This window comes from Dendropsophus ebraccatus, chromosome 8 (genome assembly GCF_027789765.1).
Source record: "Dendropsophus ebraccatus isolate aDenEbr1 chromosome 8, aDenEbr1.pat, whole genome shotgun sequence".
In the NCBI taxonomy this organism is placed as follows: Eukaryota; Metazoa; Chordata; class Amphibia; order Anura; family Hylidae; genus Dendropsophus; species Dendropsophus ebraccatus.
This window is the reverse complement of record NC_091461.1, coordinates 113,582,957-113,601,671: the sequence shown is the minus strand read 5'-3', so window position 1 is coordinate 113,601,671 and position 18,715 is coordinate 113,582,957. Positions and strand designations below refer to the sequence as shown.

Here is an 18,715-nt window from a genome sequence, read left to right as displayed (position 1 = left end):
TGAAATAGGAAAGGATGTGAATTTGCATTATGTTCTTTGTTAGACGGAGACAATTCCTTTCCCCTTTGTTCTGTGTGTCTATGTATGTATATTACATCTTTAGGAGCTCTGATGAGACCGGCACATTTGAGTAGTTCTGGTATTCCTTATATTGTCATGTTCAGGTGTTAATGATGCAGGAAATATCTTTTAGCATCCATTAGTCAGAAAGTAATATGAAGTGATAGCCTGCCCCGGCCCCCTGCAGTCCATTTGCAAAGCTTAAAGGGACTGGACACTTTATAGTGAAATAATTCAGTGTACAGTATCAGTAACTGTACTCACTGTATATACTGACAGCAGCTGTTCCTGTGTACCTCATAGAACTTAAAGACTCCCCTCCTCCAGCCTGTGCTGTCCTGCTCTGTGGTGAGTCTGTCCGTAAGATGGCCGGCATGGAGGAACATGTGACCATGTCCCTCTCCTAATTTCCTCCAAAGGCATATACAGAGTCAGTGGAGGACACTGGAGGTGGGCATGGTCACATGTTCCTCCATGTCGGCCGCAGGGCAGCGCAGCTTGAGGGGGGGGGGGGGTCTAATTTCAGCTCAATGAGGAACATAGGGAGCTGCAGTGCAGCGAGTACTCAGTGAGGTTGCAGCACCTGTTGCATTCACTCCCTGTCTGCTCTTTCTGTAGCATAATTTATCACAAGGCAGCATGCTGTAATCACTTCAGTTGCATTAAAAAAAAAACTGAAAACCATAAAATAAAGTTTTTGTGTCGTATTTCTTGTTCCTCATTTTTATTACCTATGATTAGCTTGGTTTGGCATCTATGGCTTGGTTTGGTATCTATAGCTTGGTTTGGCATCTATGGCTTGGTTTGGCATCTATGGCTTGGTTTGGCATCTGTAGCTTGGGTTGGCATCTATGGCTTGGTTTGGCATCTGTAGCTTGGTTTGGCATCTATAGCTTGGTTTGGCATCTGTAGCTTGGTTTGGCATCTGTAGCTTGGTTTGGCATCTATAGCTTGGTTTGGTATCTGTAGCTTGGGTTGGTATGTATAGCTTGGTTTGGTATCTGTAGCTTGGTTTGGCATCTGTAGCTTGGGTTGGTATCTATAGCTTGGTTTGGTATCTGTAGCTTGGTTTGGCATCTGTAGCTTGGGTTGGTATCTATAGCTTGGTTTGGCTCATGTGTTGTCAGCAGATATTGTCTTGTATGACACGCTCCCTTATTTCCTCTATTACAGCCATATCATCCTGATGCTGGCAGACGACATGGCGTGTAACTCCAGGAATCCCAAACCGGCCACAGTGTTCAGCCACAAAAACATGGAGCTGAACGTCTACGGAGATAACGTTGAAGTCGACTATAGAGGTTATGAGGTAAAGCTCAGATGTTCTGCAGACTGAAACGCTAAAATACGCATCCTTGTGTATATATGTATACATGTATATATTTTTTTAACTATTGAAGTCAAAGGATAAAAACAGATGAAAGCGGTTGTTTTTGCAAAAAAAAAAAAACTGACTGCAAAAAACAGTGTGATCCCCGCCTAACCGATAATGTTACCTAGAATCTTCAATTCTCTAAGCAGATGCAGAACTAACTTTTACAGCTTTTCTCCAATGTAAATGTAAAACATGTAACATGGACAATCTGCTTTGAATTATACAGGAGTCAGCATGTCAGAGCTGCTGCCAGGATCCCCAGTGTCTCCCCTTGGCAAATAATCAGTGCCAGGAGGGTGGCTGTGCGGCATGGAGGCTGGTGTCATCCTGGCACCGCTCCAGCACAGCAGCACGGGCCGAGCAGATGGAGTCCGTATGACGGCGCAGGATTGTTGCTTTGTGGTTGAAGCTTTTTACTGACCATTTTGTGTGTCTAATGAAAGCGATCACTGCTGTCATAGTCACCGTGTAACATCCACAGCATCATTCTGATTGTTCTCTGGATGGGTTTCTATATAACGGCAGGAGATAATGATGGTGAGGATGGAGACCGGAACTGCTGGTTTGTGTGTAGGGAGCTATTGTAGGACCACCATAGACTAAAGTAGATCTTAAAGTGGTACTGTCATTTGTACAAACCTCAAAACTTGGACTATGTCTGCACACTCATATGGTAACAGGTACAATTGTATATCTATATATCTCTATATATCCACACACACAAATATAGTATATGTGTGTATATCCACATTGGTTGTTGCAGATGCTTTTTGAGAAAGGTCATTCTCTGCACGAAACATTGGCTCTATGGTATACGATCACTTTAGCTCTATGGACTATTGTAAAGAAGTTGTGTCTTTTTGACCTGATGAAGGTGCTAGATAGGACAACGTGCCTCGGTGCCCAGTGTTATGTCAGCATCTGCAACAAACAAAATGGAAAATTAAGATAAACTTTGCTCTATGATGTATCCTACAGTAGTGTTCTATACAAACCAGCAATGCTGTTTGTGGCAGCTCAGTAATAATATCTGCATCTAGGGGATGGATGGTGGAGGGGCACACTGTATCTTCTTTCTTGTAGGAGGCTCCCCTTTCCCCCCCCCCCCCATTCTTTACAGATTTCTTCTCTTGTTTTTTTTAGGTGACTGTAGAAAATTTTCTAAGAGTCTTGACCGGCAGATTACCGCCCAGCACACCGCGTCTAAAGCGTCTCCTGTCTGATGACCGGAGTAATATTCTCATCTACATGACTGGTAATATATACGACTAATAGGAGTAACTTCTGTATGTATTTGTATATCATCCATGGGCAGAACTCTTTGTCCACAAGCCACCAGTGATGATGTGTCAATTGGTGGTCTTGGTAGTCATGTGCCGTACTTGAAGTAATTGGTGGAAGCTTGGAAGCCGCTTGAATCGTTGAGGGACCACCAGAACACTGGGTCTCTTGGGTATTTAACAGTCTTTTGGTATATTAGAACAGGTTCCTTCAACGTGTGGCTCTCCAGCTGCTGTGAGGGCATGATGGGAGCTGGAGAGCCACAGGTTCGGAGACATTGTTATAGCGTTTATGTCCTTCTCCTCTGATATAGATGAACCCCTTTAATTTTATGTGGCATGTTCAGGGCTATTTCTTCTTTTTGGGCCTTTGCTCTTACATCATGATTTCTCGGCCTCTTGCAGGACATGGAGGGAACGGTTTCCTGAAATTTCAAGATTCCGAAGAAATCACCAATGTTGAGCTCGCTGACGCTTTTGAACAAATGTGGCAGAAAAGAAGGTAGAATAAAAATAAAAAAGTTAAAACATTGATAAAAATTGAGATAATAACCTGCTCGTGGCTCCTGCGTCCATGGTTCTCCAGGAACATCACTACAGCATTGGAGTGGTTTTATTCTGCGCTCCCAGATACTAATACTTTTTTTTTTCTTTACAGGTACAATGAGTTGCTCTTTATAATAGATACATGTCAAGGAGCCTCCATGTACGAGAGGTTTTACTCTCCTAACATCATCGCTCTTGCAAGCAGCCAGGTTGGAGAAGACTCTCTGTCTGTGAGTACATCCTTTCCCCCACACTGATGACAAATACAAAGTGCCACCATGGTGCTCACCCAACTTTCCTAGATCCCCATCAATTTAGCAGTCTGGGAAACCTGTGTGGGTATTCATCTATGACCTGTAAGGGAGAGTGTACTAGTGGATACTCACACCTTAAAAAAAACACAGTAAAACGCTAAATCCCCTATTCCACGGGATGACGAGAGGAGCAAACGAGCGCTATCAGCGCTATTCTAGCTGGCGGCAGCGAGCGGGTGAGTACGTGAGGGGCCGCGGGTGATCACTAGATCGATCACGCAGCCCATATGGATAGCAGTGGTCTGCTGCCGCTGCTCCTATTCCACGGAGCGATGCCAACAGATTGTTGCTATCCTAGTCGTTTGTCTTTCAACATGTTTGGAAGACAAACGACGCAATGATCAGCCGACATGAGCGATGTCGGCTGATCGTTCCTTCTATTCTACAGGACGATTATTGGCCGAATACAGACGATAATTGTTTCGTGGAATAGGGCCTTTACTGTCCCAATCATTGTTAAAAAAAAATCAACCTTTCAAATGCTGCAGAGACACAAGTTTTGCTTGGTTTGGTCTGAGTGTACAGAGAGAGTCAAGGAATGAAGCATCTAGAAATCGGGGTGGGGCAGGTGCTGGACACTCAGACCCCGACTGATCAAAATTTTAAATGTGATGTGAAAAGTTGTTTTTATTTTTTTTTAAATGACAGGAACACGGTACATGTTAAATATTCAGATAATATATTAGTATTTTTATTTGAAGGGAAAGTACTTTTCAAAGCTGCTTTCTGGAGCTTTGATATTCTAGCTATAGGCCATCAATATCAGACTGGAGGGGGTCCAACTCCTGGCACACCTACCAGCCTATCAGCTGAGTGAATTAGTTGTGACAAAAATTTTATCCACCTCATTGTTTATTGGGCACAATCTTAATGCATGTTATAGTGGCCACATCTGGTGCTGCAACACAATGCTGCCCCGTTCTATTCAGGATGATGAGACTGAGCTGCAGTACCAGGTACGGCCACTACACGATGTATGGAGCAGTGTGTGGTAAACAGTGACAGAATTGCATCTGCCATAGCGATCAATGGAGCTATTATTCTCTTAAAACTGTTTTTATTGAGTTTCGACAACACAGACAGACATGTGTTAATAAGAACGCAACAGTACAGTATGTATCTGAAGAGAGCGTCTGCAGTCACTGCATCAGAATACAATGGTAGGGCGTGCAAGTAGTGTGGAGCACATACAATTATAAGACAGATAATCAAGCAACGCCCCATCAGAGAAAGATGCAGCAGAGAAATACAAGGAGGCTGGATGCAGCTTCCTTATTTAACATGAACAGAAAAACTCTAACTCTAAACTTAAAAAAAAACAAAAAACAGGGGAGGGGGGGTTGCCCGTGGGTCTCCGCGTGCTCCAAAGAATACCCAAAGGATTTAGAATCTTTCGCATGTCAACTCACAGTGTAGTTGAGATTGGTGGGTCATTAGCAAGTTGCCTGGTGAGATACCATGTAGTGTCTTGGAAGGTGTGTTTGATTTTGTCCTGGATTTGCGGGGGTAGTGTGGGGACAAAGGTTTCCCAGACAGTGAAGAATTTTTCAACCCTTCGCTCTTTGAGGATGGAGGCCTCCATCAGGGCCGGCGTCAGCACCCGGCTAACTAGGGCAAATGCCGGGGCCCACAGCTCCTCTAGGGGCCCACTCCCGTTTGTTACTACATTTTTTTGTTAGTAAAAAAGAAAAAAAAGTGTAGTAACAAAGGGGACTGGGCCCCTAGAGGCCGCATGTGACAGTTAGGGGCCACGCCGATACATACTGGGGCCCCCGGGCACCTGTCTTCCTTCACAAATCTTCCCTACAGCCGAGTAGGAAAGGACCTTTGAGTGTGGGACCTTTGATGATGTCACGGGTCATGTGATCGGACACCTGACCTGATAGAGGACAGCACGGTAGGCTCTGCAAACTAAGTGTTCTGTATGTGCTGGTTTCTAGTTGTTTTGTGTATAGAGGTCCTGCTGTAATATATATATCTATTACAGCAGGATATATATATGTTACAGCAGGACCTCTATACACAAAACAACTAGATATCTGTATGTATCTATCTATCTATCTATCTATCTATCTATCTATCTATCTCCTATCTATCTATCTCCTATCTATCTATCTCCTATCTATCTATCTCCTATCTATCTATCTATCTATCTATCTATCTATCTATCTATCTATCTATCTATCTATCTATCTATCTATTATCTATCTATCTATTCTCTATCTATCTATCTCCTATCTATCTATCTCCTATCTATCTATCTCCTATCTATCTATCTATCTATCTATCTATCTATCTATCTATCTATCTATCTCCTATCTATCTATCTCCTATCTATCTATCTCCTATCTATCTATCTCCTATCTATCTATCTCCTATCTATCTATCTCCTATCTATCTATCTCCTATCTATCTATCTCCTATCTATCTATCTCCTATCTATCTATCTATCTATCTATCTATCTATCTATCTATCTATCTATCTATCTTCTATCTCTCTCTGTCTCTATCATATAAACATGGTGAGACCCCTAGTTCTCCTATATACAGGTCCTGCAGTGATATACAGTGTGTGTATATATATATAATCATGCTGGTGCTGCTAGTTCTCCTGTATACAGCTCCTGCTCTGCAGGAGCTGCATGCAGGAGAGATCAGGAGATACAGGAGGAGAAAGATATGCAGCAGCCGCATGTTTCTTTTGCTGCAAATCTTTCCTCACCTGTCTCTCCATGATTTGCTCCTCAAAGGGGCCCGCTGAGGCTCTGTCGCCCAAGGGCCCACAAAAAGCTGGAGCCGGCCCTGGCCTCCATCCAGTCCATTCTGAACAGAAATAATAATTTGTCCAGAAAAAGACGGCGAGAGGGAGGGAGTGGGGACTTCCACACCTGTAAGATAGCTTTTCGGGCTGCCGCAGCTAAAAAGTGCAGGAGTCTTCTGGCTCCCCAGTCACATTTATATTTAGAGGGATCTGTCCAACCAAAAATCCCCCACAAGGCCTCATAAGGTACAAAGGTTACCAGGTGTGACTTTGCGAATCTTTCCACCACTCTCCAGAAGGATTGTATCACTGGACAGAACCAGAGACTGTGAGCTATGTCCGCTCCGGATTCTCCACATTTAAAGCAGGCATCAGATTGTAAGATACCCATTTTAAAACCCCTTGTGAGAGAAATATAAGTCCTGTGGAAGATCCGCAAAGTCATCTCCATGTAGCGAGCGGAAGGCAGGGTTCTTATTGAGTAGTCTAAAATGGAGAGCAGATCGGGGATATCCACCCCCATACCAGTCTGGGTCCAACGGACTAGTCCAGTGGACATGTTCCGATAGTCTAGAGAGGGGGCATAGTAGTGGTAGGATAGTGATATTTGATGTCTGGAGGAGGTGGAGAGGTGTAGTGCCTTGTAGAAAGTGGTGTCCCATTCCACGAGGGGCATGGCTCGAATATATTTGGCAATGTAACTGCGGGCTTGCAGATAGGCAAAGAATGGTAATGGAGTGAAGGGTAAGTTTCTTTTAGGGTTTGTAGGGCCAGTGGTTGCTTGGTTTTCGTGTCGACGAAGTGTATGAGGAGGCGAAGACCCCCTGTGTGCCAGGTGCGGAAGACACAGCTCGGGTGACCCTGTTGGAAGTCTGGATTACCGATTAGAGTAGCGAAGAGAGAGGAGTAGGGGTTAAGACCAGTAACCTTACGGATTTTATTCCACGCTTTCCACGTGGAGACGAGGAGGGGATTTTCTTTGACCCACGGAGGTAAAGAGCTGTAGGGCGTGTATAATAGGTTGGGCAATGATAAGGTGGAAGCCATGTGATAGTCCAGATTTGTGTCTGTATGTACCTCAGTGCATTGGACCCAATCCCGTATAATACGGAATTGCGCTGCCAAGTTTAGTGAGCGTATGTCAGGAAAGTTGAGGCCACCATGTTGTTTGGATTGTCGAAGGATGCTAAAAGAGATTTTGGATTGTTTGTCACCCCAGATGAAGGATCTATAAAGGCAGTTTATCTTACGCTCGTCTTTGGGGCGTAGGTAGATCGGAGCTATTATTCTACATCTGTATGTCTGTAATTAATACAGGGAGGCATTTTCATTAGCTTCTAGGCTATAACATCCCCATACACATGGAGGCTGGTAGATGTGTATGAGCCCTTATGTGTATGAGCCCTTGTGTATAGATCTATATGGCCTATAACTGGATATTTTCCTCTTTCAGCACCAACCAGATATGGCCATTGGTGTTCACCTCATGGACAGATACACGTTCTACGTTTTGGAGTTTCTGGAGGAAATCCACCCTGCCAGTCAGAACAACATGAATGATCTGGTAAGATCTACTCTTCTCCTTCTTATATGGTTCCTTTCAGTTTTCCTGAATTGGGTATTAGGAATTTATTGAGTGATATTTATTAAAGGGATCCTGTCGGCACTTTTTTTTTTTTTTTTTTTTTAACTTTCTGGCAGTGGGATATAAGTCATGTGATACCCATTCTATTCGTGTGTATGAGATACCTGTGTCTGAGTAATATGTTTTAGATATAACATTTTTTGTCATTGGGGCGTAACACAGCAGCTCGGAATTCAGGAGTCATCTCTCTGCATTCACCTCTCTACCTGCTGCAAGCACGCCTCCTGTCTGATGTCACAATTATCAGACAGCAGGCATGCTTGCAGCAGGTGGAGAGAGGAATGCCTCCTTCATTCACAGCTGCTGTGTTATGCCCCACTGACTCCAGGTACTTCCTTAACATGCAGAACTGTCAGCAAGCAAAAAAGTTTAATATCTAAAACATATTAAGGCCCTATTCCACGGAACGATTATCGTCCGTTACGTCTGATATTTGTCCCGTGGAATAGAGGGAAACAATCAGCCGACATTGTTCATGTCGGCTAATCATTGCGTCGCTTGTTTTTCAAACATTTTGAAAAACAAGTTTTTGTGTTTGCAGCAATCTGCTGCCGTCGCTCTGTGGAATAGGATCGGTGGCAGCAGACCGCCACTATCCTCTATGGGCTGCCCGGACGATCTAGCGACTACTCGCGGAACGAGGAGCAAACAAGCGCTGACAGAGCTCGTTTGTTCCTCTACATCACCCCGTGGAATAGGGCCTTTACTCAGACACAGGTATTTAACCCACATGTATATAATGGGTATCACATGACCTACATCACACCACCAGCAACTTCAATTCACTTTAAAAGAAATCCACTGACAGGTTCCCTTTAATGGTTGGACTTCTAGACAGACATCTCTATTCCCATCTTATCTACCAACTAGGGATTGGGCATGTTAGGGTCCATTTACACAGAAATGTTATCTGACAGATTATCTGCCAAAGATTTGAAGCCAAAGCCCAAAACAGACTATAAACAGAGAACAGGTAATAAAGGAAAGACTGAGATTTCTCCTCTTTTCAAATCCCTTCCTGGTTTTGGCTTCAAATCTTTGGCAGATAATCTGTCAGATAATCTTTCTGTATAAATGGACCAATACAGTTCAGCATGCCCGTTCCTTCTTTCTCCTGATATCTCCTACCTGGCAAAAACACATTAAATGCAATGTTCTGTTTGATCTAACTCCTTCTTCTTATAGACAACAGGAACGTTTTCAGCAGTTTGCTTTACAGCATTTCTTCTGTGGGATTGGACCAAACAGGCTAGTCTTCACCCCCATGTGCATCAATGAGTCTTTGGTCTCGTGACCCTTTCCCTGGTACCCAGTTCTTTGTTGCACTTTTGGATGGTACTGATCACTTCATACTGGAAACATGCCACAAGACAGTCAGACCTGTTGACGCTCTGACCCCATCATCTAACAATATAATTTGACCCTTGTCAAATCCTTAAGGGGGCTGTACAGCTTCAATAGTCTCTCCTGACCTCCCTATACACATGAAAACTTGGTATGGCTAAACCTTCCTGGGTTCTCTATGGAAAGAGGAGAGAGGCTGCCTGGGTGGTCGCTAGATGGTCCTGGCAGCCCATAGAGGATAGTGACGGTCTCTTGCTCCTATTCCATGGAGTGACGGCTGCAGATCGCTGCTATCACAGTCATTTGTCTTTCAACATGTTTGAAAGACAAACGACGCAACAATCAGCCGACATGAACGATGTCGGCTGATCGTTGCCTTCTGTTCCACGGTATGATTATCAGCCGTAACGGCCGATATCGTGTAATAGGGCCCTTAGTTTACACAAGTTGGAGTTCCCCTTTAATACATGCAGCCTCCTGAATAACCCTACACCAGCTCAGCCATTGCTTCCGTCTTTACTTTAGCATCCAAAACACATCTTGATGGTTTTCTTGGCTTAGGTAGAAACCTTTGATCCTTCAGCCGGAGGCGGCCGTGTCCATATGCCTGGCCATTACTCATTCTTCTGCTTAAACAGACATTGAACGTCCCTCCTGATGCAGAAGGAGACGCGGAGTGGAGATAAAAGCTGAGTGTGCGTTACACTACTACACATCACAGGGAATGGATGAACTGCTTTTAGCCGTCAGTCTTTGAACATGGCGGGAAAGAATCGGCTTCTGTACAGGGACCCTCAGCGCCGGGCGAGACATCCAGCGGGGGCACTGTCACATCAAGCCGGATATCAAATGTTTGAGACACGATTTATGTTCAAAGGAGACCCCCACCTCCCTGCTCACACAGACCAACAAAGTGCATGTCGGGAGCAGAAGTGCATTTATATCTCTAAGTATTTACGACCCCCGCGAGGTGCACAAAATCTTTACAACCCGCTGATTTATTCTGCTAGATCTGCAGCTTTATTTCACGTAGGAATTTGGGCCAGCTATTAAGAGTAATGGGACAACTTAGACCGGGCTCCCGGCCACAAACACGTCTTATGTGATTTAAAGGAAGACTAAAGGAGAAAGCCGAAAATATACCAGCGATCACATGTTAAAAGCTGCTAAACCACTGACTTGCCCCCATCCCTGTACTATAGATATCTATAGTACAAGCGATTTTAATAAACTCTGTAATAGGTTTTATTTACCAAAAGAGTTTCCTTCTGTACTGAAAAAGCTGTTTCCCTAGCTCCGCCCTCACTGCTGAAGAAGCAGGATTTCTGTGTTCATTATGCTCTATGGAGAGGGGAGGGGCTGTTAGGAGTGAGTGAGCACGGAGCAGTCCTGCACAGCACAACACCCTGCAATCTTCTCTCAGCAAGTTCCTAGAGAAGCACTGACCTTTCTGACCCCTGAATCCTGCATTTTAGGTGCCCAGACAGTCTACAAACATCTGACCTTCATGTCACCGCTTCCAGCTCACTCACCTCCCTCGCCCCTCCCTCCTCCATAGGATATAATGGACACAGTAGAATCCGTCTTCATTGGTTTCTCTGTAATGAGGACAGATTTGCCTGATAATGCACAGATAAGAAGTCAGGGGGGGAGGGGAGGCTGGGAGATTGCTTTTTGAGTACAGAAAGAGGCTTTTTTTTGCCTAATAAAACCTATTACAAAGTTTATTAAAATCGTTTGTACTATTGATTTGTGCAAAAAAAAAAAAAAAGACAGTTACACTTAAGCTGGCCATGATAGGTTAATGGTGGCCTCGCCTGCTGATGTAGGTGGGGTTGGCCAACCATCTAATGCAGCCTGAAAGCTGTTACAAAACTACAATTCCCATAATACCTGGGGAAAAAAATACTAGATGTGAACCTCTTTCCGCTCAAAGAATTGTCATGTAGTGTGAATGGGCCCTTACAGTGAAGCGTTCCTTCTCTTTTGCTTATTGTGCCCTCATTGCCGTCTATCTCTTTTCATGATGGAATTCTCTTTGCAGTTCCAAGTCTGTCCTAAGAGCCTGTGCGTTTCTACGCCCGGACATCGCACCGACCTCTTCCAGAGAGACCCGCAAACCGTTCTCATCACCGATTTCTTCGGGAGTGTGAGGAAAGTGGAGCTCACCGAGAAAACTGTGGTGCTGAATCCCCATCTGGAGGCGGCAAAGAAAAGGTATTTCCCAGATTATAGTTTTTAGTAAGGCCAAGTTCCCACTGCGTTTTTGCAATCCGTTTTTTTTTTCCATCTATTTTTTTCCCCAAAAATTGCATGAAAAAAACGGAGGCTATTGTGTGCATCCGTTTTTCCATTGACTTTCATTATAGAAAAAAAGTATCAAAATGGATCTGTTTTTTTTTTAACAGACGCATAAATGAGGTCGACTACGTTTTGTTTACGTTAAAAAAAAAAAAAAAAAAAAAAAAGGATCCTTTTTAGAGATGAGCGAACCTGGAGCATGCTCGAGTCCATAACTTTCGGCATTTGATTAGCGGTGGCTGCTGAAGTTGGATAAAGCCCTAAGTGTATGTGAAAATCATGGATATGCATATGCATATGTACGTTCCTAGACTGAAGGGGCTTTAAATGTGCGCGGAGTCGCTCCAGTGTGGGCCGTCCCGCACACATCAATGTGGCCAGTGCCGGAGCTAATGACAGGCAGCCGTGGTCACGCAGCTGCCTGTCATTAACCCACACCGCTATGCACATATACAGTGGGGGGGGAAAAATCAGCAAAAGAATCATGACCGCTTTGCAGGTTTTTACATATGCAGCGTGCTCATCATTTATGCTCATTCTGCATGGAGAGGTTTAGCCCTATTTCATTACAGTGGGGTCGTCCGTGCAAAAATCAGACTATCTGCCTTAGACAGAGACATTGAAGGGGAACTGTGGAGAAAAAATAACTCTTTAAATCAACTGGTGGCAGAAAGTTATACAGATTTGGGAAATACTTCTATATCACTTGTTAAGAGTTATGGAAAAGAAAACGGCAGCATTTGTAGTCTGTGTTCCAGGAGTGATGTGGGGGCGAAAGGAAATTTAAACAGCTATTTGTATGTGTGATTAATAATGTATTACAGGGAGAAGGAAAACAAGCCATAATACAGCTATCAGGGTTATTCCAGTAGTCTGTGGCGCCATCTTGTGGTTTATTAGTGTATTGCACATAGTAGAGACATTTGTGAGACAACGCCAGGAAGTTTAATGAAATACGGTTTATTGAGGAGGTGACCTAGGCTGATATCCTTATGGGTTGGAATAGGTATCGAGCAATGTTGGTGGTCATAGGGCATTTCTTGATGACATCTATAGCATCTGCAGTCTTTACGCAAAAAAAATAAAAACTTTAGCGGGAATCTGTCTGGTCCCTACCAGTTAGCACTGCAGACAGATGTGGCACTTAAGCTTCTGTGGAAAAATACAATTTTATAACTTTGCAAATGGCCATCAGCAAAGACAAAAACATCACCTGTTTTATGTCCTTAATAGAGATGAGCGAACCTGGAGCATGCTGGAGTCCATCCGAACCCGAACTTTCGGCATTTGATTAGCGGTGGCTGCTGAGGTTGGATAAAGCCCTAAGGCTATGTGGAAATCATGGATATAGTCATTGGCTGTATCCATGTTTTCCAGACAACCTTAGAGCTTTATCCAACTTCAGCAGCCCCAGCTAATCAAATGCCAAAAGTTCGGGTTCGGATTCGAATGGACTCGAACCCGAACCCGGTTCGCTCATCTCTAGTCCTTGCCATCTATCTGCCTGTGTCTGCAGCTCTGTACTTGTTACACACCTGACAGATTACATTTTATAATGACACATGCAAAACAAACAACAACTAAAACTTTGGTGAAACTTGGGGAAAAAAACAAACCCCAATTTTTAAAAAAAGTTTCAGGGAGATTTTGTCTTTACGCCGTTTGCCCTGTGGTAAAACTGTCCTGCTATCTATGTTCCTAAAATCAGTACAATTACATCGATAGGCAGCTAATTTAACTTAATTTTTAAAAAGTAGTTTTTACCAAGGCTGTGGCCATAGGCCAACCTAAGCACTCTCCCTCCTCCTTAATTCCGGATTCCAGCTTTTGTAAAATATCCTATTTCATCTTTGACCCAATATTGCAAAAAATTGGCTTTGTTTCCATTTTGTTAGCTAAAAACTTGAAATGCTAAGGAATACCTCTGCATTGCACCGAGGATAAAACCAGTCTCTCTTTGTGTAACTGCAAGCAAGTCTAGTTCCGTCCGCGCTCGCTTGCATCCCCATATCAGAGACTACAGCAATATTGTTATTCTTGTTGATCCAGGTAGGGGGTATTCCAAAAACATACAAAAAAATGAGGACACATACAGATTTTCCCAAAACAATCTTGTTTGTTCTTGAAATTGCAAGTCTCTGCCAAACCCTTTGCTATTGCCATTGGCTCCCTCCCTGTTAGTCACTCTTATGGCCGCAGCGGTCACAAGAGGCCGCTCTCTGGTGACGTCACTGGAGCGCCAACGCCAGGACAAGGGGAGAGTGGCCTCTTGTGACCGCTGCAGTGCGGCCACAGGAGGGGGAAGAGAAAAGGAGACGCCCGGACCCAGGTGAGTATAAGGAGGGGGAGCACATGGGAGTATATGGGAGGGGGAGCACAGGGGGGCTATATACTACTTGGGGAGCACAAAGTACGGGTCTATATACTACTGGGGGAACACACAAGGAGGCTATATGGGAGGGGGAGCACAGGGGGCTATATACTACTGGAGGAGCACAAAGTGGGGGTCTATATACTACTGGGGGAGCGCACAGGGGGGCTATATACTACTGGGGGAGTCCACAGGGGTCTATATATTACTGTGGGAGCGCACAGGGGGACTATATACTACTGAGGGAGGGCACAAAGTGGCTCTATACTACTGGGGGAGCACACAGAGGGGCTATATACTACTTGGGGAGGGCACAGGGGGGCTATATACTACTGGGGGAGGGCACAGGACAGGGGGGCTATATACTACTGGGGGAGGACACAGGGGGGCTTTATACTACGGGGGAGTGCACAGGAAGACTATGTACTACTGGGGGAGCAACGGGGGGGGGGGGGCTATATACTACTGGGGGAGCGCAACACGTTTAATACTGATGTTCAGCTCGGACCTTCACCTGACAATAGACCCCGGTAAGTGGACCTTCACTAAATGTTATTGAGTACCCCTGCCATAGTGCATCCTTCCCCTGGTAAATGTCGCACCTGGTTGTCCACATGATAGACAACGTAACCCATCAGACCAAGTGGATTCTTCCATGGCTCCATGTTCTAGGGCTGATGGTCATGTGACCACTGTAGCTACTTCTGGTGGTCAATGGAGATCAATATGGGGACAAGTCCAAGGGTCCTATTCCACAGAGCGTTAATCGGCCGTATCGTCCCGATTCGGCCAATTATCGCTCCGTGGAATAAAGACAATGATCAGCCGATGATCGTGTCATTGGCTGATCATTTATTTAGGTTCAAACCTAAAATCAACGGGCACTGACTGCGCATCGCTGCGTGGAATAGTGATGCGCGACGGGCGACCAACAATTTCACAAGCACCATACTTTACCTAAACATGTTGCAGGTCTTCTCCTGCGCTCCTTCTTCCTCCTGGTCACCCGCGCAGCAGCAGCTTCAGTGCTGCCTGTCTTAGCTGTCAGACTGCTCAGCCAATCACTGGCCAGGACCGCGGCGGCCAGTGATTGGCTGAGCAGTCTGTTAGCTAAGACAGGCCGCACCAAAGGTAACAATGTCCCTGCAGCCCTCACTAAACGATTATCGGGCCGTGTAATATTCCCAGTAAACGATCGGCACTCGTTTGCATTATTGATTGGGCCCCCATCGGCCCGTGGAATAGGGCCCTAAGTCACACAACCCCACAGACGCCACAATGCAGCAACAATGACCACTGCACAGCACTGTACCAGCAAACCAGATGGGTTAGCTATCACACCCCATACATTTCAATGAACCTAGAGCACCCATGACCCTGTATCCGTTCATCAGTCCTGTCTTGGAGCACCTAGTATAGAATATTCCTTTATTATTGTGCTAGAATCATGTTAAACCTGGAACAGATTTTTTTTTTCCCCCTGCGTTTCTACATTTGAGCACTAGGTGGAGCTCTGCTGACACATATAGTCGCTTCAGTCCCTTCAGTCTCGTTTCCTTCGTAGAAACAATTCTTTGACAATCTGAGTTTATTTAACTTGTCAGGCCTTGACCGGACCGTAACATTTTCTATTATAGAGACTGCTTCATGTTTGCTATGTGTTGGTTTTTTACCATATTACCTTCAAAATCACGTCAGACACTTTCATTTTTCCAGAATCTCATTTAAAGTGTTTACTGTCAAATACAGCAATGACCTATAATAAGTGTAACTAATGCGTCTCTGGATTCCGTCGTATTTATAGGATGCATCATATATGTGTGAGAGGTGGGGGCCCCATTCCTGGGATCAAACCTTCATTCTTTTGGCCGCACATAAGTAAAGTTCTGTCTATCCAAGTCTGACCCACAGCGCCGCCACAGGGAAAATGAAGTATTACACAGAGTTTATTAGAATCCTAGATCTGTCTGTGTTATGCATGCATCTCTGAGGGACAGAAGATGAAGAATCTAAATGGAGGTCTCCCTCTCTTAATGCAAGGCTAAAATCAGACGACCAACTTAAGTAAAGAGCATATGCAACCTCTTCCCAGCTGTCCTCATTGTAGCTGCTGCAATTTGTGGTTGTATGTAAGCAGAAAAAATCATGACTACTTTGTAGGTATCCATCCACATACAGCTGTTTCGGGTTGTTGCCCCTCATCAGTGTGGAGCACAACTCTGTCTAGGTGGGAGCAATGCCTAGTAGAGCCATACGGAAAAAGATCACTGATCTCAGGGAGACCAGCCAAAGATTACACCGCCGGCTAAAGCGCTCAATGCAGTTAGATCATAGGTGCATTGCTTCCTGGGAAACATGAGTATGCAAAAGAAGAGCCCGTGGAGCCTCATTTTAGAATCTCAAAACACAGGACCCAGCCAAGGAGTGGTTTCTGTAGGGAAACCACCAAAACCACCATAGTAAGTGGCCCTATAAATCAATGTAATGATAAGCTAAAACCAAGACCAGGTATCCATCCACAGACAGCTGTTTCGGGGTGTTGTCCCTCATCAGTGTGGAGCAGGATTCTGGCTAGGTGTTTTGAGACTCTCTTAAATGAGGCTCGACGGGCTCTTATTTTGCATATTCATGTTTCCCAGGGAGCAATGCACCTAAGATTTCACTTTATTGAGCGCTTTCACTAGCAGCCGGTAGTGTTATCTTTGGCTGGTCTCCCTGAGATCAGCGATCTTTTTCTCTTATTGAGTAAAGACACATACTGTTCATCTCTTGCAGATACATGAGATTAGATGTGCTTTGAACGTAGTGATAGGTAAGGTGTCCATAAGTGGCTATCCTTGTATGGAGCACCCGCTGTTTAACCTGGCCTGGTGCATTATTGACGGTCAGAATGCAATACACTGTAATACAATAGCCTAGAAGTATATTGTACAAGTATGTAGCGATGGGGAATCTATAGCCCTCCAGCAGTAGCAAAACTACAACTCCCATCATGCCTGGACAGCTAAAGCTTTGGCCGCCTAGGTAGGATGGGAATTGAAGATTTGCAACAATTCGGGGGAAGAAGATTCCAAAAGAATTTCCATGAGAAAAACAAAACAAGTAAGTAGTAGTATTGCCACATGCCAAAATGTAAAATATAAGTTAATAATCCTGCAAAATTGCCAAGATTGCTGTTTTTTGCTCCCAAAAACATGGATTTTAATTAAGCAATCAAAATGTACCATTAACCTTTAGGCCATGCTCAAACATGGCAAAACAACGTCCGTTCTTTTGCCATGTGTGAGCATGGCCTAAAGGTTAATTGTCTGTGATGTTTGGCCGAGTGAACATCACTTTGAATTGGAACGCGGGTGTGCCCGTACTCCTATTAGCTATAGCACACAATGTAACGCACGGCAGGGACCCATACTTTACATTGTGTGTACGGTCTATTTTGTGCAGCCGTTTTTCACTGTGTGGCCGCTGTCTATTTTGTGCGGCCGTAGTGTATGCAGTGTGTATACACTACGGCCATGGTTCCCTAGGCTGTAATATAATTGGCTGCTGTCATTAAACAACTGCCTTATTGCAAACCTGCAACAACGGCCGTTTTTGTTTAATGAAAAATAGACTGTGTGAACTTGCCCTTCAAATGGTATCAATTAGAAAATGCACAAAACGTGAAATATCACACCGCTCCATAGGCAGAAAAAGGTGAATAAAAAGCTATAGGTGTCAGAGACCTAACAAAAGCTCTGTAATCTTCTATACGGATAGGATTTGCTTGTATTTTAGTGTTAACCGTACTACATGCTACAGAGATAACACGTGAATGCTAATGAATAAAAGATGAAAGCGGCTTCCAGATGTCGTATATCTGAAAAATCACAATGCCACAAACATTACGGGGATCCACAGTTCTCCAGAAGGACAGTGTGTCACCCAGGACTGCCCACTCTCACCATATAGGCAACAATCAATTACTACAAACACCAATAAAACATGAATTATCACAACCGCGACCATCGCACCGATGCCCGCACAAATCTCCTCTCACCACAAAGGGACAAATATATCAAGAACGGCAAATAACACCCAAATCGACTAATGTGTCCGCAATGCAGAGAGTCACAAAGCACCACGAGTTATAAGAAATAAAATAGACAAAGTCTACCCTCATCACAGCTGTGGTCTAGGTTTGGGCTGGCTGAAAAAGTGGTATAAAGTATGAAAAAATGAGATTTATAAAATATAGTGTAAAGTGAAACTGGCTCAGTTGCCCCTAGCAACCAATCAGATTCCACCTTTCATTTTCCAAAGAGTCTGTGAGGAATGAAAAGTGGAATCTGGAGTCAGTTTGACTTTACACCATGTTTGATAAATCTCCTAACTTTTTATATTTTGTAGCCTTGAGTGCCCCTATTTATAACAGTTTTTTATTTTGTTGCCAAGCCCCAACTATTTCTGCGATATTATTTACTATTTGGTTGACTGGCTCCAATTTTCCTTGACTTGAATATAAGTCTGGGCATGAATCGGGCTCAGGGTGGTTTATATAAGGCTTAAGGGGCATGGATCAGGCTCTGGGGGGTGAATTGAGTCATAGGGAGCATTTACATGTTCTGTGAATACGGTCCATGCACGGAAGATGCTACAGGCTGGATTGACAGACCTCCTGGCATCATTATCACATTATCATTATGATGCCAGGAGCGCCGCAACTGTTAATATCTTCA

The 18,715-nt window shown here is 44.3% G+C and overlaps 1 protein-coding gene across 1 annotated transcript in view; it reads left to right on the top strand.

Annotated features, from left to right (window-relative positions):
* PIGK (phosphatidylinositol glycan anchor biosynthesis class K) overlaps positions 1-18,715 on the top strand; it is a 98,261-nt gene that overhangs the window by 7,951 nt on the left and 71,595 nt on the right. Inside the window, exons 4-9 of the mRNA XM_069979448.1 lie at positions 1,234-1,369; positions 2,579-2,690; positions 3,121-3,217; positions 3,374-3,491; positions 7,790-7,900; positions 11,370-11,542. Of these exons, the coding sequence (XP_069835549.1) occupies positions 1,234-1,369; positions 2,579-2,690; positions 3,121-3,217; positions 3,374-3,491; positions 7,790-7,900; positions 11,370-11,542 (747 nt within the window). The remainder of the gene's footprint in view (positions 1-1,233; positions 1,370-2,578; positions 2,691-3,120; positions 3,218-3,373; positions 3,492-7,789; positions 7,901-11,369; positions 11,543-18,715) is intronic.